The 23,315-nt window shown below is 42.9% G+C and overlaps 2 protein-coding genes across 4 annotated transcripts in view; both read right to left on the bottom strand.

Annotated features, from left to right (window-relative positions):
* Positions 1-1,124: 1,124 nt before the first annotated feature.
* LOC111968509 (cofilin-2) lies at positions 1,125-4,345 on the bottom strand. Its single transcript, XM_023994136.2, has 4 exons — positions 4,180-4,345; positions 2,664-2,971; positions 2,419-2,495; positions 1,125-2,045 (listed from the first exon to the last, which is right to left on the bottom strand). Exons 1-4 carry the CDS (start codon positions 4,180-4,182, stop codon positions 1,933-1,935), a joined length of 501 nt encoding a protein of 166 aa, XP_023849904.1. The 5' UTR covers positions 4,183-4,345; the 3' UTR covers positions 1,125-1,932.
* Positions 4,346-4,574: 229 nt separating this feature from the next.
* Positions 4,575-23,315, bottom strand: part of LOC111968507 (bromodomain adjacent to zinc finger domain protein 1A) — a 44,386-nt gene continuing 25,645 nt past the window's right edge. For 2 of the 3 annotated variants that reach the window (XM_023994132.2, XM_023994131.2), the window contains exons 21-26: positions 21,094-21,341; positions 9,803-9,993; positions 9,298-9,680; positions 6,731-6,912; positions 5,849-5,936; positions 4,575-5,669 (exon numbers count right to left, since the gene is read on the bottom strand). In XM_023994132.2, coding sequence (XP_023849900.1) covers positions 5,497-5,669; positions 5,849-5,936; positions 6,731-6,912; positions 9,298-9,680; positions 9,803-9,993; positions 21,094-21,341 — 1,265 coding nt within the window. In that variant the 3' untranslated portion in view covers positions 4,575-5,496. The remainder of the gene's footprint in view (positions 5,670-5,848; positions 5,937-6,730; positions 6,913-9,297; positions 9,681-9,802; positions 9,994-21,093; positions 21,342-23,315) is intronic. The other variant, XM_023994133.2, reaches the window with a different exon arrangement.

Below are 23,315 nucleotides of genomic sequence, written 5' to 3'. Positions count from 1 at the left end.
AAAATTTAAATGACATAAGTTGACAGTTCTCCAATTCACAATGACATACAGTATGATCGGGGGTTGGTCATTAATGATTTGCTGTACTACAACAGAAATAGCCTTACTAGCTTGGCTTCACGCACAACAGTGTAGATATTAGATTTTACATTACATTTAAGTCATTTAGCAGACGCTCTTATCCAGAGCGACTTACAAATTGGTGCATTCACCTTATGATATCCAGTGGAACAACCACTTTACAATAGTGCATCTAACTCTTTTAAGGGGGGGGGGTTAGAAGGATTACTTTATCCTATCCTAGGTATTCCTTAAAGAGGTGGGGTTTCAGGTGTCTCCGGAAGGTGGTGATTGACTCCGCTGACCTGGCGTCGTGAGGGAGTTNTCCACCATTGGGGTGCCAGAGCAGCGAACAGTTTTGACTGGGCTGAGCGGGAACTGTACTTCCTCAGAGGTAGGGAGGCGAGCAGGCCAGAGGTGGATGAACGCAGTGCCCTTGTTTGGGTGTAGGGCCTGATCAGAGCCTGAAGGTACGGAGGTGCCGTTCCCCTCACAGCTCCGTAGGCAAGCACCATGGTCTTGTAGCGGATGCGAGCTTCAACTGGAAGCCAGATATAAGATTAGATATAAGAAGCATCAGGGAAACCACCTTATTTTCAATAATTTTGGAATTTCCACCTTATTTTCAGAAATTTTGGAATTTCACACAGAAAATATAATGTATAGAGCTGAAATTATTCCCAATTGTACACAATATATTTATAGCAGAATGTTCCGTTAAGTTGTAGCTGCCCTCCTGAACAGAGCCCAGAAGATTGTCACTCACTCACTGCATCTGGTTTAATTGAATAAGGCAATATAGCATAGCATATAGACCAGATCTTTCTATTTCCTGTTAGAGGAAATCATGAATGTATCTCTTTATTGCTTCTCAGCCCTCCTAATGAACAGATACACTCAGACAGACAACCCAGAACACAATACACTTCTTTCTGTTATCTGCCACAAGGTTTTATTGCAAAGTGGCAACCTCCTCGCCCGATCTCAAAAACAATGTTCCACTTAATGCTCCAAATGCACATATTGCCATCTTTACTGATATATTTGACTTATTTTGTTTAGTGTAAAAAAAAAATGCAACCACCACCCCTCCTTTTTACAGTGGTGTACTGTACATTCAAATGAAAGTAAGGCGGCAATTGAACAGTCAAATACTCATCTGTTCTTGTCCATATGCATAACAGGAATGAAAACTGAGGTAACATCTCTAGTTGACATAAATATAGATATTCTATATAGTTATTCGAAACTTTTTTGTCTCAACTTGTAGTGTATAAACAAAAAAGTGCTTCATATATGCATAGTCTATTACGTGTTTTGCCAGGTCGAATAACATATTGGATACGATAGAACACTTCAAATAAATAAGTCAGTCATATGAAAAACCTAATTAGTGCAAAATACTTGCTTTTAGCTGTAACCTGGGCAGTGAATATGACTGTCAAGGCATTATAGAAAGCGTTCACATTTTCCTACTCTACTGAGCATCTAGTCATCACTGTTTAGGTGGCAAAGAATGCAAAAACAGTGCTAAACTTTTTGTTTTGGGAGTGTTATTAATCTCAGGTAGTGTGGTGCTGCTGTACATATTTGTTTGGCAAAACACCTGATGAGTGAACATTCCTCGAAGGTAAAAATAAAAAATAAAATAAAAAAACTACCAGGATTTTTTTTTTTTTTGCAGAGGTCAGCTGGCAAAATAACTTGTAGGCTTTTGCATATGTTAATGAGATCTCCTTTGTGTGGAAAAAAAATTATAATAAAAACTGAACAAAATAAAAGCCTACAGCTATTCCTTTAGGATCAAATTATATAGACACAACTGCTAAGGTGAAAGTGTCTGGAATCCAGATGGCACGTAGTATTTTCCGTTTACAATGGTAACCCTTCGAGTGATACCACCACGTTTCCTCCCAACTTGTCTGCCAGGGTGGCGCGGTCCTGGATATCGTCTAATCCGTTGACTTGCCATTCGTGTTTGATACCTGAAAGAAAGGGATGTATAGAGCTGATTGCCATCCATTTTATGCTGTCGTGTTGAATACTACCAAGGCCCTTTCAATAATTGCAGGGGTGTCGGAGGGAATTTTGTTGGACACCACATTTTCAAAACTTTCTATGGGGTTCAAATTGAATGGTGTTTTGAATAACTTCAATAGCTATAGCCATGAAACTTTTATAGAACATAGATAGGGAAAGAAAATAACTTATGTCGGTAAAAAAAAGTCTAAATAGTTCTAACAAGATAGTTAACCGTTTAGACTACGCAAATTCACCTGAACAAATTACTGAGCACGATCATACAATATCAGGTCAAACATACAGGAATAGCAGTTTGATATAGCCATTGTCACTCACCTGTGAACTTCTTTTTAATGGCATCTTTAGAGCTAGCGTAGATCATCTTGCTTTTCAAGGGAGCACCCTCAGGTGCCCTGGAATGAGGGAAACAATTTAATAAGACTAATAACGTCCTTATTCCATACCACACAAATTAAAGTATCAGTTATTTTACCCAAAGTCGAAGACCGTGCTTCTCAAACTTTTTTATACCTGGGGCCACCAAGCTATGGTTCTCCTTACATTACAACACCCAAACGTACCAAAATATAAATACCAGGTCTTCTTTCTTGGATTCTTTTGTTTCGTATGTGGCATCGTATAAGCCGTATCTGCAATCGTTGAGAGGTAGAAGCTTGACGAAGCAGGCGTATGGGTCGTCCACCGACTCCCCAATGTCACCAACCAGAATCCACTTGCCCTCTTCCACAACAATCTTCTTCTTGTCATCGCTGAGGCAAAACAGCACAGCCTTTTTACGCTTTTTTACATCTTCGGTAGAGGATGACTTCCTGACTTTCATGTCATTGAAGACCTTGATGACTTCATCGCTGACAGTGACACCAGAGGCCTGCGGAAAGAGGGGGGAATGAAATGGCAGCCTTCAATATGGTTGTGCCCTGTTCAATAGCCAGTAAACACAGGGAACAATGCTGCTAAGACACTACAGTTATTATCATGTCCCTTTATTATGTGGACATTGAATCTAGACCCATAGCTAAACAGCATGGGAAATGCTTTCCCTGGGGTCTCTATTAGAAGGTACAAGAAAATCAAACATTTACACATACAGTATGTAGCTATAGCATTAGCTACCGATACGAGTCACGCAGACAGAATAACAAGTGACTGCAGCATTGATCATAGCGTTCCTTTCCTTTGACAGTCATTTACAATGAATCAACACTTTCACTCTGACACTACCTGCCAGCACACCTGCTGAGTCATTTTGCATGCCACATAGGCAATGTCAGCTGGCCAAAGTGTTCCATCAATAGCGATGACAATTCGACCAGAAAACCAATCCATGGCAATTGGACATTCCAACACTGGTGTACTGGCTAACAACCCTCTATCACAAAAGTGCACGAGACTCGCTGACCACTGAGTGACCACCACACTAGCAACTGTCAAAGAATAAGACCGGAAACTAGCTAGCACTGTGTACAGCGACCTTTTGCATGTGTCAAGGCCCACTGCAGCAAACTAGCTAGTATGGGAACACACGCGTGGAAATCCGCACGGGCGCGTTATTAGCTTGACTCGAGTGCAATCAAACAGCACAGGAGACCTGTAAGACCATTTCAAGTTATCTAGTCCCAATAATTTTGTTTATCATCTATAACCAGCTAGCTCCAGAAGCTTATAGCGTAGAAAATGTGATTGCCAGCAGGATTGGTTTTAACGTTAGCTAGAAGCCAACTTGTCTTCATGAGCTGAAAGTTTAGCTAACGGGCAGTAGCGCGATTACCGTTAGACAGAGGACTGCGCTATAATTAAGTTAAAATGGCCGCCTTAGGCTGCAGGCCTTGCAGCAATCCTAAACTGGAACTGATTTTAGAAATTAAATAACGGTATATTATTTAACTTGAAACAAACTTCGTAGTTACAGCTAATCACTATGGAATGTCCAACGCAACTATAACCAGCAATCAAACATTGGTATGCAAGCAAGCAACGTTTTTCGAAAACAGCCCAGTGCAACAAAGTTACAAAAAGTTACATCTACACCGAACTAGAAAATACCTAACATCTAGCTAGAAAAGTAAAGCATTTTACCATGTTGTCCGATCGTCGGTCCTGTGCGATTTGCGATTATGTGGTTAAATCTTTAGGGGTAAATGGATATGGTAATGTTTGGACGAGCCGACCGGGTGTGTGGGACTGGGAGAGAGCGGGGGAGAAAGGTGGTGGTAAGGGGCGCGCCAGTAGGAGCCACTGCACTTGCAGCGGGCGGGATCAGGAATGGGATAGGAGGAATTTATCCTGTGACATACTGATGACAATAAAGCTAAGCAAGGACTTGCGGACTTCCACTTCTACACTCAACTCAAGCAGGCAGCGTTATAAGTTATTTTTCTAACCCTACTAAAAATGTACACCTACCCTAAAAACAATACGCCTCACAATTATTTAGAAGACATTGGCAACAAAAGTGAGAGATGACCAAGAAATATTAAACAAAGTCAATTTATTTTTATATATAGGAAAATATACACGATAGCAAATACAAAGCAGAGGTGACAGTTAGGGGGACAACACTCAGTATTCAGACCCTATCCCAAACAGTTTCTAAAGACTGAACTCAAAACTAGGCCAATAATTCTTTACAAAAACATGTTCTATAGAAATATTATAAATAAAGTTATTGCATTCAAAACTAAATAAATAACCAACGAATGATAGGAAATAAGGGATATAAGAAATAATATCGGTTTCCAGTGTAGTGTTTCACTGAAAGATGGGAACCTGAAACAGTTGATGTAAAATATGTTCAATATTAGGAAACTAAAATTAAACTGTCCATATTAAGTTTCAATACTTAATTTGCCTAAATCAACTGAAGTAGTCACATACAAAAAAGTATGTGCACAAAAATAGTAGTCTAGGAATGCTGCCAATATACAAAATATAAATGCACTGTTGAAACCTAGTTTCAAACGTCAATTTGTTTACCCTGAGTGAATACGAAGATAAAGGCTTTGTTTTGAAATATTCAGTGCAAATACTTTCACAGCGATATAGTTGTTCCTGCCTTATCTTGAGAGGGTATGATATTTACACTTCCAAAATGGTTTGGGAATGTTCAGACTTTACAATGCACGGTCATATTCACTAGAAACAAAATGGAAGAAAACATACGAAACGGAGGGACTACCTGAATTATGACCATGTATTTATATTGATGTGTGTATTTTGTGTCATTCAGGGCTCATCTGTAAGAGACCTTGGTCTCAGCATGACTCCCTGATAAAATAAAGGTTTGAGGAAAAAAAAGAAAAGTCTCCAATAACAAACTTTGTTTTTGTCGCAAAACCAATGAAACGCTTGCAACGGTGTGCATGAATACAACCCAGTAGTTTCAGTCAGTCAGCTTTACATCCGGGGCCGCTTCTGTGGAGGAGTGGTCCGGTCTGCCAGCCCCAGATTAGAGACTTCTGAGTTGAAGAAGACTTGGAGCCTTGCTCCTGCTTTAGCTTCATTCGTGTGCCGAGGGTTGTATTGTAAACAGTTGGCAAACATGAGCTCCACGTCCTCAATGTACTCCGCTGTGAGATAGGAGGGGGAAAAAGATGATCAGAAATCATTTCAAATCTGGTGTGCAGAACCATGACCGCATAAAATTGTTTTTCATGTTGATAAATTGAATCCAATATACAGTAAACAAGGAGATGGTTCAAGCCTTTTCATCTCTGTTGGTTTAGGTAAAAGCAAAACATCAACTTACTAGCTGTTTTATATTCACAGTTGTTGACCTTTTCTCTGATAGTGCTCAGAGCTATGGGTCTTTTGATAATGTCGAAGTAGTCTGGAACCTGCAGAAGTGAGGACAGATAAATCAGAGGGGTATACAAGTAAATGAGCATGAAATGGGAATGGGCTAATTGACCCAACAACCAGGACCTTCCCTGATTTGAGGGGGGGGAAAAATATATATATTTTTTTTTTAATATATAAATTTGCGATTGTTTATACAGATCTATAACGATGCATAAATAGAAACATGCAGTAAGATGCCAGAAGTCGCAACTGATGCATATGGGGATATTTTTGATTTCTCTCTGACATTCAGAAGCTGAGCTACAGACCTATAGTCAAGGAATCAAAGAAATTGGACTTTGCTTGGGAAGTAATCTTATACAATGTGTGACTCTCGCCATCAATTGATCTATTCACTTTTAATAAAAGACCATATGAATAATTAAAATGGAGGGTTCATATAAATGATAATAAAACATTTGGTAGCAGAATAACATTTGGGGAAATGGGGTCAGATTTATTTTCCTTATCCATTATTATATCATTGAATAGCCTACCTATAAGATGTCATCATTCTTGTTAAACTACATAGAATTGTAGGAATTCAGTTTAAAAACAAAAAATTACAAAGTGAAAAAAGGTGGGCCCAGGGAAAAAAGATGGGAAACCCCTGAGTTAGATAGTAGGCGTCCCTAGTGAGGTAGCTAGTTGTATTCAAAGTGTATTCATAGGAGTGCTGCCTGTGTGTGTGTGTGTGTGTGTGCGTCTTTAAATGCATGCGCGCATATGTGTTTCTCTGTGAGCCAGGCTGGAACAGAAAAAACTGTACCTTTTAAAAGTCATGTATTACCTGTATCCTGGACACCAGCTTCATGAAGGGCCAGCTGTCTTCATGTCTGACAAGCTCTACGGTCAGGTGCTCACAGGCAGACAGTTCATGGACTCCCAGGTTCCTCCCTGAGCTGCGGCGACTGGACGAAGAACCTGAGACCGAGGGAGTCAGGACCAGCTTTGGCTTGGGGGAGACCTCTGCTGGAAGAACAGAGAAGATGTAGCCGATTGTGAATATCAAAGATGTGCACTCTGAGAAAAACAAAAAATGACTCAACTAGAAGGAAGTTGTTTGTGTAACTTAAGACACCCCCCTGAGGATTTAAGCACTACAGCACCTTCAGAAAGTATTCACACCCCTTAACTTCTCACATTTTGTTGTGTTACAGCCTGAATTTGTTAAATGGAGATTATGTGTAAGCCAGTGACACACAATATCCCATAACGTAAAATTAATCCTAAAATATAAATGAATAAAAACTGAAAAGTCTATAGTTGATAAGTATACAACCTCTTATGGCAAGCCTAAATAAGTCCAGGAGTGAAAACATAATAAGTTGCATGGACTCAGTGTACGACTGACTACCTCATCTCTGTACCCCACATATACAATTATCTGTAAGGTCCCTCAGTCGAAACATGAATTTCAACCAAAGGCCAGGGAGGTTTTCCAAAGCCTCGCAAAGAGCACCGATTGGTAGATTGGATAAGATAAAATAGCAGACATTGAGCATGGTGAAATTATTAGTTACATTTTGGACGGTGCATTAATACACCCAGTCACTACAATGATGCAGGCGTCCTTCCTAACTGTTGCCGGAGAGGAGGCATTTCAGGGATTTCACCACAAGGCCAATGGTGACTTTAAAACAGTTAGTTTATTGGCTGTGATAGGAGAAAAAAGACGACGTTGAATGTTCGAGTGGCCTAGTTACAGTTTTTACTTAATATTGGCTTGAAGATCAATGGCGACATAAATTGCTGTCTAGCAATGATTATCAACCAACTTGAAGAATTTCTTTAAGAATAATGTGAAAATATTGTACAATCCAGGTGTGCAAAGCACTTAGACTTAACCAGAAAGACTCACAGCTATAGTCGCTGCCAAATGTGATTCTAACATGTATTGACCCAGTGGTGTGAATTAAGGCGATATATTGAATGAATTCAAATGTATGTTTTTGTGCGATATTCCAAATGCCTGTATCGCAATAAAGTTTTTAGTTTTGTTTTTATGAGTGTTTATGTCCGCTAGTTCTTATGTCTTTTTGGTCGTCTCCTTTGCTCCTTCTGTTCGCCTTCTCATTTACACCAGATATCTGTATATAAATGACAAGATGGGCATGTCTCTACCATAACAATGGGAGCCATTGTTCCAGAGGCGGGAAAGTAGGTGACAAGCTTAGGGCCAAAAATAAACCTATAGAAACACATTGGGATTTTGGCTAGAGTCAACTACTTCGCTTCTTGCTCTCCGTACACACAGTAATAGAGAAGTTAACCTTTCTAACAAAAGCCTTTATCTGAATTGCTCAAAGCAGACACTACTAAAACAGGAGTATATTAATGAACATTGATTCTGTTAAATGTAGGCTCAGTTGGTGGTGCGCCACACTGTGGTACCACACACCGCTAGCAGCATTTTAGCCAAAGACTTACACTAGCTGTGTTTTATAAATGTGCAACAAGCATAAAACAAGGAATTGGCAAACTTCTCATTCTGAGAAATAAAGTAGGCAGCTTGATTTCAACATCTGAACAAAGTGGACAGGCTAGCATGCGGTTCAAATAATTGGATTATGACAGAAGGGTGTGTTCATAAGAATTAAACTGTAAATAGCTAGCAAATTGATCCAAGTTGGCTAAACTTGAAATAAAGATTCCTATAAAGATTAGCTGGATACTCACTAGCACGTGGGCTTGTTCTGAAGAGACTGTTTATGAGACCTGTGTTCATTTTCTATTATGCCTGCTACAAGAAGTGAATGTGCATTATGCATGGTTCTGGTTAAATCTGTAACAAAAAGGACATTTTCATAGATATGAAAGCCTGATTGATCAGTGATTGCAAAAGAGCAGGTTAAACTATTTTGATAAAATAATTAGTTGGTCTTGACTGTGGAAGGCTTATATTAAGCACAAGTATAATTTCACAAGCCCTGTATTCATTACACTGCATTTCAATCAGAAATAATGCATCTGACCTTTAACTGTACAACAAAGCTTACTTGGAGAAAAAAAAGAAGTGAAAATCGCCCGTAAGTTTTTTTTTTTTTTTTTTTTTTAATCAATATGATTTTTAGGCCATATCGGCAGCCCTATTGTGAATACTTATCTAACTGAGATTTCTGAACTTAATTTTAATACATTTGCAAATATTTCTAAAAACACATTCACTTAGTCATTGTGGAGTAATTTGTGTAGAGGTGAGATTTAAAAAAATATTTAATCCATTTTGAATTCAGGTTGTAAAACCACAAAATATGGAATAAGTCAAGGGATATGAATACTTTCTGAAGGCACTGCACATGACAAAATTAACATTCAACACTTCTGTACAGAGACATTTCGCAGAACTGGTCTTACCGGAGATGGGTCTTCTACGGGAGTCTGCCTGAGAGGGAGATGGAGTAGACTGGTTGCTTGTCCTGCTGGAGGTTCCGCTGGAGGCCAGTATCTCGTGACTGAGCCGAGAGCTGACTCTGCTGCCTGGCCGTGGAGGGCGTCTGCCGTTGGAGACAGGGGTGGGCTTGTTGGAGACTGGGGTGGGCTTGTTGGAGACTGGGGTGGGCTTCTTCCCTGAGGACTTGGCGGAGGCTCCCTTCCCAGCCGAGAGGGCCTGTTTGGGGGTAGTGTGCTGGCTCCGGGGAGTGGAATGACTTGAGCTGCTGGTGGTCCTGCTATTTGACCGACTGCCTTTGGTAGTAGGCACAGGAGGTTTCACAGGAGTCCGGCCCTTTTTAGTGACACTATAGGAGAAGAAGGAGACTGAATTGAGGAAGGGAAACTTCAGATATATGAACACAATGTTTTGGTTTTAAGGTAATTTACTATCAACACAATTACAAGTATAGTGACTCTCAAATCACACCTCTTCTCTTCTTCCTCGGACTCCTCCTCCGATTCCTCTTCCTCTGATTCTTCTTCCACTTCATCCTCTGACTCCTCCTCTTCCTCCACTTCTTCCTCAGAGTCGACAGAGGAGCGTTGGCGGGAGGTGAGGCGGTTGGCTCGCCGTTTGGGACGGCACTCCGGGCAGAACCAGTCCCCTTCTGGGACAGCCTGGACACATCATAGATAGAGAGCAAAGGAGAGGTTAAGATAGTTACATATCAGGACATTATTTTTGACAATATATCGTATAGACAATGTCGCAATATTATTATGGCGCTAGTTGGCTGTACCTGCACCAAAACTCAACTATTTTTACTTCATAGCTTGTTTTCCATCTTTTTAAATAGAATTTGTTTGGCACTTATATCCATGATGACTGACAAATGTAACGTTATGACTACTGTTGCCTTTCAGTCAGTCAACTTTAATAAAACATACTTTGTGGAGCCGAACTCACGCGACTTCGGTTGAAGGCTCTACAATCACGCCTGACGAGGCTGATGAAACCCATGCCTCGCTGGATGTGCCGCCTTCCACGGGCGAAAAGCGCGAGGCTTGCCTTCATTCCTTAAATTAAAGGCCCCTCTTCACCGAGCCCAGGAATGGGTGGTGCGGGACCTTGTTTCCCTCCTTCAGGGGACCGTAGTTATAGTCATAACATTCTCTCTCAGTCAGTCAACTTCAGTACAAAATTCTATGGGGAAATAGTCACCCCCCCAGGCCAACCCCAATTGATATTAAATTAAACAGCCCATGGCAGACAACCCAGACCTGACCACGCGAGATGCGGGTATTGTGATTATGGAGCGCTGCCTTGTGACTTTCCCCTGACCCAGCTGTAAGCACACTGCTTTACTGGGTGTAGTAACATCCAAGCGACAAAACCTCACAAAATTGTGCAGTGATGCGCAAAAATATCTCCGATAGTCAACCCTTTAAACAATGACCACGACGCTGCCAGACCCATGGTGGAGTGGGCGCGTACACCGCTAGGTAACGCTTGCCTATATATGCCATCAAGATAGTCGCCACAATCCACTATCCAGCTGGAGTGACGCTGCTTAGAGAACGCCCTTCCAAACTGAGTACAGGAAGGGTGTACGGATAACGCAAAGGTTCCCAATATGTTTAGCCGAGGCCAAAGCCATGAGCAGGTAGGTTTTGTTGTAGAGGATCTCCAGAACTCCCAACTCCAGAGGCTCAAAGGGGGCCGCACAATGCCTCAAACCAGCGGCAAGTCCCATGTGGGCTCAATAGGTTTAGAGAATCTCTGGCCTCGCTTGCCAATCCTGCCCGGGCGCCTGGGACAACAGGCGGGGGAGCATTAAACATGGACAAGCTTCCAACATGTGTTGTGCTGCCATGAGACTATAGCCCGCATGAAGCCCGGCCCCTTTACGGGCACAGGGGGCTCTGGCAATGGCTGACGTAGTATCCCATTGGCCAAACGTGGGGGAACTTGTCACAGCAGTGTTTTTGCAGAGGGATGCACTGGTCAATCAGATATGTGCCAAGGTAATAGCTAACTGACCTCGGCAAATTAGCCAACCTGGCTAGCATGCTTTGCAGCGCTCGTTTAGCTAGCCCGATCTCGAAAGTCAACGTAGGACCAGATCACCGAGGTGGGAACGGAACCTTCATCAACAAGTCTGGGAACAGAAACAAGTTGTGCTTGACTGAGGCAGACATGCGGCGGGGGTTACCCACCGAACCTGGCCGGTCTCGCGCTTCAAAAAGCCTCCCGTAACCGCCGACAGAGCACACATTGCCAGGGTTGGGCGCAGGCAGCCACTCCATGCCCCACAAGACATTTGCGCTGACCACCCTATCTCCGCTTCCTGCACCTCGGTCCCTGAAAAGGAAAGCCGAAGAATTCTACACGTCTTTCCAGGGAGTTTGTACACAGTACGTGGCAATGTGCACACAGAACGGTTCGAGCGAGAGCCGCCTGAGCGCGAGTATCTTTCCAAAAAATGCTATAACCCTGACAGGGGGCATGACCCCTAACCCGGCTTAGCCATCGTCGTCTACGTCGTTTTCTTAGCCATCTTACTCATTGCACTAATAAACTTAAGATTACCGTAATTTCCGGACTATAAGCCGCTACTTTTTCCCACGCTTTGACCCTCGCGGCTTATACAATGACGCGGCTAATTTATGGATTTTTCCCGCTTTCATAAGATTCATGCCGCCAAAAAAACTGAGCACCGTCACATAATGTGACGTAAATCGAGCGCGCTCAAACTTCCCATCATTCTGATTACGGTAGTCATTTTGTCACCCTCATCATGGCAAAGACACAGAGAAATGCATATGATGCAGCTTTCAAGTTGAAGGCGATCGATCTGGCTGTTGGAAAAGGAAATAGAGCTGCTGCACGGGAGCTTGGCCTTAATGAGTCGATAAGACGTTGGAGCATTGTCAAAAAATCCACTATCATCAACGGGTTTCGAAAGGCTGGACTGCTGCGTGTTGAAGAGGGCAGCATGAGCTCAGCAGGGAATTTCTCCGGATGAAAGTGACGAGAGCGACAATGAAAACGATCCAACATCGGATGAAGCAATTCTGAGGCTATTCAACTCCGACACCGAAGGAGATGACTTCAGTGGTTTCAGTGCACAGGAGGAGGAAGATGGTGACCAATGACTTTCTTGGTAGGCTACTGTTTACTGCAATTTTTTTTATTTTTGTTACAAGCCGTGTTTCGTTAAAAGGCTGTGTAAAGTTCATTTGTTTCAATGTACCGGTAGGCACCTGCGGCTTATAGACATGTGCGGCTTATTTATGTACAAAATACATTTTTTATTTTTTATTCAGTGGGTGCGGATTATATTCAGGTGCGCTTAATAGTCCAGAAATTACGGTAACTAAAAAAATTATATTAGAAAACAAGTACAAGCTTCAGCACACAACATCCATGGGGTGAGCACGCTCTACCACTATGGGACAGTTTAGTTGCAGCAATGCATGACAGTCTCGCTTTCGAATTGTTTGTTTTAGTAGCGTGAATCGTTACTGTAAACGAGGTGAAGAGCGAAATAATTGAAGGAATGAATCTGAGCCTCACGCTTATCACCCGTGGAAGGCGGGGCTTCCATCAAGGAGTGGATTTCATTGTCCTTGTCAGGCGTAATTGTAAGATCCTTCAACCGAAGTCTCGAGAGTGCCACTCCACATAGCATGTTGTACCGAAGTTGACTGAGTGAAAGAACTTGTTGTTTTCTCATGGCTCCCTTGTCTCTCCGCACCAGACATTTGATGCTACTGTTTATTATCTATCCTGTTACCTAGTCACTTTACCCCTACCTATATGTACCTCAATTATATCATAACCCTGCACAACTCAGAACTGGTACCCCCGTGCATATAGCCAAGATATCATTTCTCATTGTGTATTTATACCTCGTTATTATTTTTCTCTACATTGTTGGGATGGGCCCCTAAGTAAGCATTTCACTGTTAGTCTACACCTGTTTTTACAAAGCATGTGACAAATAAAATTTGATTCGATGGTGAGCAGTACATTTGGAACATTGAAACCCAATAAAAATGTATTGAATTGCAATACATATGTATCGGCACCCAAGTATCGGGATATCATATAGTGAGGTCCTGGCAATTCCCAGCCCGAGTGACGACGACGACGTGATATGACTGATGTATAGCTGATTTCAAATTGACTGGCACCCCACAGTAAAGCAATGACCGGGCAAGCCCACAGCAGGTCCATGCCAGGTGGCCTATTCCTATAGCCTGCATATCCTACTTCAATAAATATGTTACAATTTACAGAATGTTATTTTATTACGATTCCCATTAGAGGTCGCAAAAGCAGTTACTCTTCCTGGGGTCCACACATCTTGAAACATGACATAATACAGAACATTAACAGACAACAGCTCAAGAACAGAACTACATACATTTTAAAATAAATTACAAAAAGGCACAGCCTAAATATGGTGGTGTAGTCGATCCGTGATCCGTACGGATCACCCCCCACGGTTGCACGTGAACCGTGGATCAATTGCAAAGTTTAACATTCATAGTGTGAAATACAGTTTTACTGCCGCTGTTACTTTATAAAGTAATAATTCCCTACATCTCGATGCAGAGTTGCAGTGAAAAGATAAAGACAAGACAGATGCTGTGTTTTACTCTGAAGCATGAAGGTTGATTTGATTATATATATTTTTTAAACAGTTGTGTGTACTATTCACGAGAACAGGGCATGTTGAATCCCAACGAATCAATCCTGGATGCTCGCGTTGCAAAAAGCAAAGAAGAAAAAAGAGCAGTGACAGCCATGGCTAGCGGAGGAGCTGAAGAACTGGAAAAGCCTCCCGCTTCATTTAAGTCTCACGTGTGGGAGCATTTTGGTTTCCTTGTCAAATATGATGACGGAAGAAGGGTGGTGGACAACACCATTACGGTGTGAAGGCATTGTGCCACAAGAAAGCCGTATGATCATGGAAATACATAGAGCGTGGCCACACATTTAAAGCGTCATCACCCTGGTGTGTCAGTGACGGGAGCCAACTTAGCCAAGAGACAACTTCTCACCGCGGCATTTAATCCCTTTGCTGCAGAATCAGACCGGACTAAAGCCGTCACCAAATCTATTGGGATGTTTATCGCTGCAGACATGAGGCCATACTCTGTTGTGGAAAACAAAGGGTTTAAAGATATGGTGAAAGTGCTTGAGCCACGCTACAAAATCCCCTGGCGCACCCACTTCAGTATGAAGATCATGCCAGATCTCTATGAACAGGAAAATATCAAAATTGTCAATGAATTATCCAAGGCATCCTCTGTTGCCCTCACCACAGACTGGTGGAACTCCAGGGCAACGGAAAGCTACTTGACTGTTCACTACACCACAGGAGTGGGAGATGCGAAGTCCGGTGCTACAGACACGCCCCCTCTATGAGTCACACAGGCACAAATCTGGCGCAGGTACTGCTAGGAGCAGTAGCAGAGTGGAAGCTAGAGGCGCCCAATAGCAATATCCCAATCACCACAGATAATGCCAAGAACCAAGTAAATGCAGTGATAGAGGCTAGACTGGGGCCACAGATAGCTTGCTTTGCACATGATCAATTTAGCATCTCAAAGGGGAATCTCAGTGAACCAGATGGACCACCTCCTTGAGAGGATCAGGAAGGTGGTTTTCTTTTTCCACCGAAGCACAACAGCCGCTCATGTGCTTAAGACCAAGCAGGAAATGTTACAGCTACCGACCCACAAGCTCATACACGATGTCACAACAAGATGGAACTCCACTTATGACATGTTGGAGCGCCATCTTGAGCAGCAGGCAGCTGTATACTCTGCACTAACAGACAAGACCCTGAAATAAATAAAGACATCGTCACCTTGTCTGATGATGACGTGAAAGTGGCAGAGGTGGTCCTCCACGTGCTCAAACGCCTCAAAACAGTTACAACCCTACTGAGCACTGAAACTGCACCGTCTGTAAATTGCAAGATGGCGCCGACAGAGATGGTCGCTTCGCGTTCTTAGGAAACTATGCAGTATTTTGTTTTTTTTATGTATTATTTCTTACATTGTTACCCCGGGAAAACTTAAGTCGTATTACATACAGCCGGGAAGAACTATTGTTGTCAAGAGACTGGACATTGGCGAGTAGTATACTCGGGAGCGGTGAGCGATGTGCACGTCTACGGAGCCTGACCAGAAGACCGCTCCGTCTGCGGCGCCGTTGTCTTGGGTCGCCTACTGGGATCCGATCCATTGTTCTGGGTGGTGGTCCAAACAGAGGATCCACGTCGGGAAAGTCGTATTCCTGGTCGTAATGTTGGTAAGTTACCGTTGCTCTTATATCCAAGGTAGACGAAATTCGAGCAAGGGTTGTCTTCCAGAGAGACATCAGAGATTGTAACATTCTGTTTCACGGAAACATGGCTCACGCGGGATATGTTAGAGTCAGTACAGCCACCTGGTTTCTTCACACATCGCGCCAACAAAAACAAACATCTCTCTGGTAAGAAGGGCAGGGGTGTATGCCTTATGATCACACCATGACTCGTTAATCATAACAACATACAGGAACTCAAGTCCTTTTGTTCACTTGAACTAGAATTCTGTACAATCAAATGCCGACCGCATTATCTACCAAGAGAATTCTCTTCGATTATAATCACAGCCGTGTATATCTCCCCCAAGCAGACACCTCGACCGCCCTGAAAGAACTTCATTGGATTCTATGTAAACCATATATCCCGAGGCTGCATTTATTGTAGCTGGGGATTTTAACAAAGCCAATCTGAAAACAAGGATCCCTAAATTTTATCAGCATATCGAAAGCGCAACCTGGGCTGGCAGCATTCTGGATCATTGTTACTCTAACTTCCGCGACGCATACAAAACCCTCCCTCGCCCTCCTTTCGACAAATCTGACCACGACTCCATTTTGTTGCTCCCAGCCTATAGACAGAAACTAAAACAGGAAAGGCCCTGCTCAGGTCTGTTCAACGCTTGTCAGACCGATCGGATTCCACGCTTCAAGATTGCTTCGATCACGTGGACTGGGATATGTTCCGGATAGCCTCAGACAACACCATTGATGTATACGCTGATTCGGTGAGCGAGTTTATTAGCAAGTGCATCGGTGATGTTGTACCCACGGTGACTATTATAACCTTCCCCAAACAGAAACCGTGGATTGATGGCAGCATTCGCGCGAAACTGAAAGCGCGAACCAACTGATTTTAATCATGACAAGGTGACCGGAAACATGCCCAAATACAAAGTGTAGCTATTCCCTCCGCAAGGCAATCAAACAAGCTAAGCGTCAGTATAGAGACAAAGTAGAGTCGCAATTCAACGGCTCAGAAATGAGACGTATGTGGCAGGGTCTCCAGTCAATCACGGATTACTAAAAGAAAACCAGCCCCGTCGAGGACACCGACGTCTTGCAGACCTGAGCTTATAACTTTAAATTATTTTTCAAAAAGATGAGGATGTCTACATTGTTTGGGGAGAGGGTAGACCTCTTTGCAGTCACTATTTCCCCTACCATGGATAACACCCTCTCACTAGGAACTGAAGTGCCAGACAAATTAAACTTCTTTGCTCGCTTTGAGAACAATACAGTGCCACTGACACGGCCCGCTACCAAAACCTGTGGGCTCTCCTTCTCCGTGGCCAATGTGAGTGAAACATTTAAACGTGTTAACTCTCGCAAGACTGCCGGCCCAGACGGAATCCCTAGCTGAGTCCTCAGAACATGCGCAGACCAGCTGGCTGGTGTGTTTACGAACATATTCAATCAATCGCTATCCCAGTCTGCTGTTCCCACATGCTTCAGGAGGGCCACCATTGTTCCTGTTCCGAAGAAGGCTAAGGTAACTGAGCTAAACGACTATCGCCCCGTAGCCCTCACTTCCGTCATCATGAAGTGCTTTGATAGACTAGTCAAGGATCATATCATCTCCACCCTACCTGACACCCTAGACCCGCCCCAATAGGTCCACAGACAACGCAATCACACTGCCCTAACCCACCTGGACAAGAGGAATACCTATATAAGAATGCTGTTCATCGATTACAGCTCAGAATTTAACCACCATAGTACCCTCCAAACTCGTCATTAAGCTCGAGACCCTGGGTCTCGACCCCGCCCTGTGCTACTGGGTCCTGGACTTCCTGACGGGCCGCCACGAGGTGGTGAAGGTAGGAAACATCACCTCCACTCCGCTGATCCTCAACACTTGGGCGCCACAAGGGTGCGTTCTCAGCCCTCTCCTGTACTCCCTGTTCACCCACGACTGCGTGGCCATACACACGTCCAAATAAATCATCAAGTTTGCAGACGACACTACAGTGGTAGGCTTGATTACCAACAACGACGAGACTGCCTACAGGGAGGAGGTGAGGGCCCTCGGAGTGTTGTGTCAGGAAAATAACCTCACACTCAATGTCAACAAAACGAGATGATCGTGGACTTCAGGAAACAGCAGAGGGAGCACCCCTCTATCCACATCGACAGGAAAGTAGAGGAGAAGGTGGAAGGTTTTAAGTTCCTCAGCGTACACATCACGGACAAACTGAAATGGTCCACCGACACAGACAGTGTGGTGAAGGCGGCGCAACAGCACCTCTTCAACCTCAGAAGGCTGAAGAAATTTGTCTCGTCACCGAATACAAACTTTTACAGATGCACAATCGAGAGCATCCCGTCGGGCTGTATAACCGCCTAGTACGGCAACTGCTCCATCCACAACCATAAGGCTCTCCAGAGGGTAGTGAGGTCTGCACAACGCATCAGAGGGCAAACTACCTGCCCTCCAGGACACCTACACCACCCGATGTCACAGGAAGGCCAAAAAGATCATCAAGGACAACAACCACACCGAGCCACTGCCTGTTCACCCCGCTATCATCCAGAAGGCGAGGTCAGTACAGGTGCATCAAAGCTGGGACCGAGAGACTGAAAAACAGCTTCCATCTCAAGGCCATCAGACTGTTAAACAGCCATCACTAACATTTAGTGGCTACTGACTCAAATCTCTAGCCACTTAAAAATGTGATGTAATAAATGTATCACTAGTCACTTTAAACAATGCCACTTTATATGTTTACATACCCTACATTACTCATCTCATATGTATATACTGTACTCTATACCATCTACTGCATCTTGCCTATGCCGCACGGCCATCGCTCATCCATATATTTATATGTACATATTCTTATTAATTCCTTCACACTTGTGTGTGTAAGGTAGTTGTTGTGAAATTGTTAGATTACTTGATAAATATTACTGCACGGTCGGAACTAGAAGCACAAGCATTGCGCTACACTCGCATTAACATCTGCTAACCATATGTATGTGACCAATAACATTTGATTTTGATCCTACCTCTGAAAACAAGGATTCTACAATCCATGGCCCCAAGTGAGGAAGACAGCACCATCACTAGAGATGTCAAGGCTGCCATTAGAGAGGACCTGAACCCCAGATAACCCCCAATTTACAGGACTACCTTCATAGATCTACTGCACTGGATCCAAGGTTCAAGTCCCTGTCTCACCTAGACCCTGCCTTACACCGGAGGACATACAGTGAGCTCACCACTGAGATTGTGGCCACTGAAGAGGTAAAAAAAAAGTTTTTTTTAAGTGAATTACTTAAATAATAAATATACTGCTGTCTAATGTTAGTCTATGCTATTGTTATTACAATTATCAATTTCTTATTTGGAATAATGGTATTGCCACAATTCTAGTTCTACGAAATATGAAAATAAATAATTAGTTAGTTTAATAGATCAGGCCACAGAGCCGACAGGAACAGACTGAGGCATCTCCTCCACAAAATAATTTGGCCATGAAGGAGCTTTTCGGGGAGACCTTTGCAGACAAGGACACAGGCAAGACGTTTGCCAACACCATCAAAGAGGAGGTGGCATCCTACAAGGCAGCAAGCGGCATTCCAGTGGATGGTGATCCACTGGCATGTTTGGAAAAGCAATGAGTGTAAATACCCTCACATTGCCATGATGGCAAGACGCTACCTGGCACTTCAGTTCCTAGTGAGAGGGTGTTCTCCACGGAAGGGGACATAGTGACTGCAAAGAGGTCTACCCTCTCCCCAAACAATGTAGACATCCTCAACTTTTTGGGGAAAAAAATTGAAGTTATAAGCTCAGGTCTGCTTTGCTTTCTTTTTTTGATGTGGACACAGGCAATTTTTTTTTTATTCACTATTGTTCAAAGTTATCATGCCTCATATTGCACTTTAATTTAACAATTGAGTACTGAATATATTTTAAGAATTTATTTATTTAAACATTGAAAACTTCCTTGCTTTAAGTGTTCTTTAAGTAATAAATGGAAAGAAAAGTTTGTCTCCCTTTTTTTGCTAACCCAAAAAACGATCAGATCCGTGACTCAAAACCGTGATCCGATCCGTGAGTTTTGTGATCGTTGCACCACTAATACACAAACGATCTAGGTCAAATAGGGGAAAGGCGTTGTGCCGCGAGGTGTTGATTTTAACTGTAAAAAAAGTTTGCTGTTCACTTGAGAAATATGAGATGGAAAGGAGTACCATGCAATGTGTGGTGCCAAAAAAGCAGAGCATCTCTTTATTACGGACAGACCTCTCCCCATCGATGCATGAGAACGTAGACAGGGCTAAGATTTAACAAAGCAGCACAAAATATACAGTCAGAAAATGTTTGTTTTTTCTCCTCTCGCTCAATGTCAGATGATCAGGGCCGTCATTACGTCTAATGATGTAAAAAGCCTTATTTTGTCTTCTCTCCATTTTACACAAATATGATTTCAGTTTTTATGCATGCTGGATTCCACCACCCACTTCATGATCAAACAATCAATTTATGTAACGGTTCAAGGCACTCAAAGTTAAGTTGTTTTTGAATAACCAAAAAACGGTAGGCCTAAGGTAAGAGGTAGAACAAACAATACTTACAATGGAGCAAAACTTAACGCTTGCTTCCCTCCTTGCCATTGGGAACCAAAACAATCCTACTAATTAAAATAGCCTACCAATGCATTAAGACAAGTTAAAGTTATGAAGAGTATTTCCCAAATAGGCTATTCTAATAAAGTGTTTAATGTCCTAAAGTTGCAGCTTTCAAAATGGAACAATTGTGAAAGTCTGTCTATAGGCGATTCTCTGGCACAGCTTGATTTTGAATGACATTTCAGGCAACAAGTGAAATTGACTAAACAATATCGAAATGGAAAAATCTAATGAGAAAAAAAATGAAAACATTAAGTATAGCTGAGCAAATCTTAAGATATGTGTAGAGTAGGGCCATTTCCATAGCTTATCATTAGCAATGTAGGCTTCAACCCACCTACAATATATAGCCTAGGCCTAATAAGAGAAGAAGATGCAAACCATTGAATATTATCTAGTTCTGGGGACAGCAGAGTTGCATGCTCTGCAGCTGGCCCCTTCATAACTGTACAACCCATCACGCTACAGTCAGACACCAACCTCATTCATGCCACAGCTCCAACAGAGAGGAAAATGCTATAAAAAAATTAAAAGGATCCAAAATATATTTTGCCATGATTCCCCTCGTCCTTCCTGTAGCATGCTAGTTGGCGCTAGCTGTCCATTTCAAATCAAAAAAAAAAAGCAGAACTGGTTGACCAACGGGGCGATACCATCGTATATCAAAAGAATTTATGGGTACCAAAGCACCATAGCACTAAGGTTGACGCCATCCAACCCTTTAGGCCATGTGTGAAGAAAAGCATAATCCATCCTACCTTGAGTTTGGGGCGGACACAGTGGATGTGGTGTCCTCTGTCGCAACTGTCACACAGCAGCATGTTTTCTGCATCTCCCTTCCTGCGACAGACCTTACAACGGGCATTGAGCAGAGACTTGGCCCAGATGACACTGCGCTCCAGGGTGGAGAGGTGGAGGAAGACCTGAGACAGGCTGGAACAGCCCAGCAGAGACTCCCTCCAACGCTCCTGGACCGTCTTCACCACCCGACCACTGTCACTACCTCCTGAGGGCGTCAGAAACATAGTCAGACATATCATAGGATGGAGCAGTCCTCCATTCCTCTCCATCATCTACAACACAAGTCAACACAGTCTTCACCAACCCACCACTGTCAAAGCCACCTGAGGGGAGGGGAGACAAACATACTGTCAGAACAACAGCATGCAATTATACACCAACCCAAAACATTAGGAACACCGGCTCTTTCCATGACAGACTGTCCAGGTGAAAGCCATGATCCCTTATTGATGTCACTTTTTAAATCCTCTTCAAAAATCAGTGAAGATGACAGGGAGGACACAGGTTAAAAGAAGGATTTAAGCCTTTAGACAATTGACACATGGGTTGTGTACGTGCTCCATTCAGAAGGTGAATAGGCAAGACAAACGGAGTATGGTAGTCGATGCCAGGCGCACCGGTTTGAGTGCGTCAAGAATTGCAACGCTGCTGGGTTTTTCATTTCCAACCGTTTCCCTTGTGTATCAAGAATGGTCCACCACCCACAGGAAGCATAAAAATATATATACATTTAACCTTTATTTAAACTAGGCAAGTCAGTTAAAAACAAATTCTTATTTACAATGATGGCCTATACCAGCCAAACGCGGACGACGCTCAGCCAATTGTGAGCCGCCCTATGGGATAACCAATCACGGCTAGTTGTGATCGAGCGTGGATTGGAGTCAACATGGGCCAGCTTCCCTGTGGAACGCTTTCGGCACCTTGTAGAGTCCATGCCATGACAAATTGAAGCTTTTCTGAGGGCAAAATGGGGTGCAAGTCAATATTAGAAAGGTGTTCCTAATGTTTTGTACACAGTGTTATTATTTTATTGTTATTTCAGATTGGTATCATTAAGATAATTTTTACAGTACCAGTCAAAAGTTGACACCTACTCATTCAAGGGTTTCTTCATTTTTACTATTTTCTACATTGTAGAATAATAGTGAAGACATCAAAACCGTGAAATAACACATATGGAATCATGTAGTAACCAAAAAACATATATATTTTATGTTTGAGATTCTGCAAAGTAGCCACCCTTTGCCTTGATTACAGCTTTGCACTCTTGGCATTCTCTCAATCAGCTTCACCTGGAATGCTTTTCCAACAGTCTTGAAGGAGTTCCCACATATCCTTCACTCTACGGTCCAACTCATCCCAAACCATCTCACTTGGTTTGAGGTCGGGTGATTGTGGAGGCCAGGTCATCTGATGCAGTACTCCATCACTCTCCTTCTTGGTCAAATAGACCTTACACACCCTGGAGGTGTGTTGGTTCATTGTCTTGTTGAAAAACAAATGACAGTCCCACTAAATGTGCCTTGAATTATAAATAATTGACCAACAGTGTCACCATTGAAGCGCCCCAACACACCACCTCCATCCTTCACGGTGGGAACCACACCATGCAGAGATCATCCGTTCACCTACTCTGCGTTTCACAAAGACACGGCGGTTGAAACCAAAAATCTCAGATTTCCACCGGTCTAATGTCTATTGCTCGTGTTTCTTGGCCCAAGCAAGTCTCTTCTCATTGGTGTCCTTTAGTAGTGGTTTCTTTGCAGCAATTCGACCATGAAGGCCTGATTCACGCAGTCTCCTCTGAACAATTGATGTCGAGATGTGTCTGTTACTTGAACTCTGAAGCATTTATTTGGGCTGCAATTTCTGAGGCTGGTAACTCCAAAGAACGTATCCTCTGCAGGTAACTCTGGGTCTTCCTTTCGTGTGGCGGTCCTCATGAGATCCAGTTCCATCATCGCGCTTGATGTTTTTTGCAACTGCACTTGAAGAAACTTTCAAAGTTCTTGAAATATTCCAGATTGACTAACCTTCATGTCTTAAAGTAATGATGGACTGTCATTTCTCTTTGCTTATTTGAGCTGTTCTTGCCATAATATGGACTTGGTCTTTTAAACAAATATGGCTCTTCTGTATACCACCCCTATCTTGCCACAACGGAACTGATTGGCTC

This window comes from Salvelinus sp. IW2-2015, linkage group LG9 (assembly GCF_002910315.2).
Source record: "Salvelinus sp. IW2-2015 linkage group LG9, ASM291031v2, whole genome shotgun sequence".
Lineage (NCBI taxonomy): Eukaryota > Metazoa > Chordata > Actinopteri > Salmoniformes > Salmonidae > Salvelinus > Salvelinus sp. IW2-2015.
The sequence above is the reverse complement of the archived record's forward strand: the minus strand, read 5'-3'. Positions and strand labels throughout refer to the sequence as shown.

What these genes read in the sequence shown, in the direction of transcription:
- LOC111968509 (XM_023994136.2), bottom strand. An exon ending in GACCTGGTATTTATATTTTG is followed by an intron (nt 2,496 to 2,663) that starts GTACGTTTGGGT and finishes CCCTCATTCCAG; the next exon opens with GGCACCTGAGGGTGCTCCCT. An exon ending in CATTAAAAAGAAGTTCACAG is followed by an intron (nt 2,046 to 2,418) that starts GTGAGTGACAAT and finishes CCTTTCTTTCAG; the next exon opens with GTATCAAACACGAATGGCAA.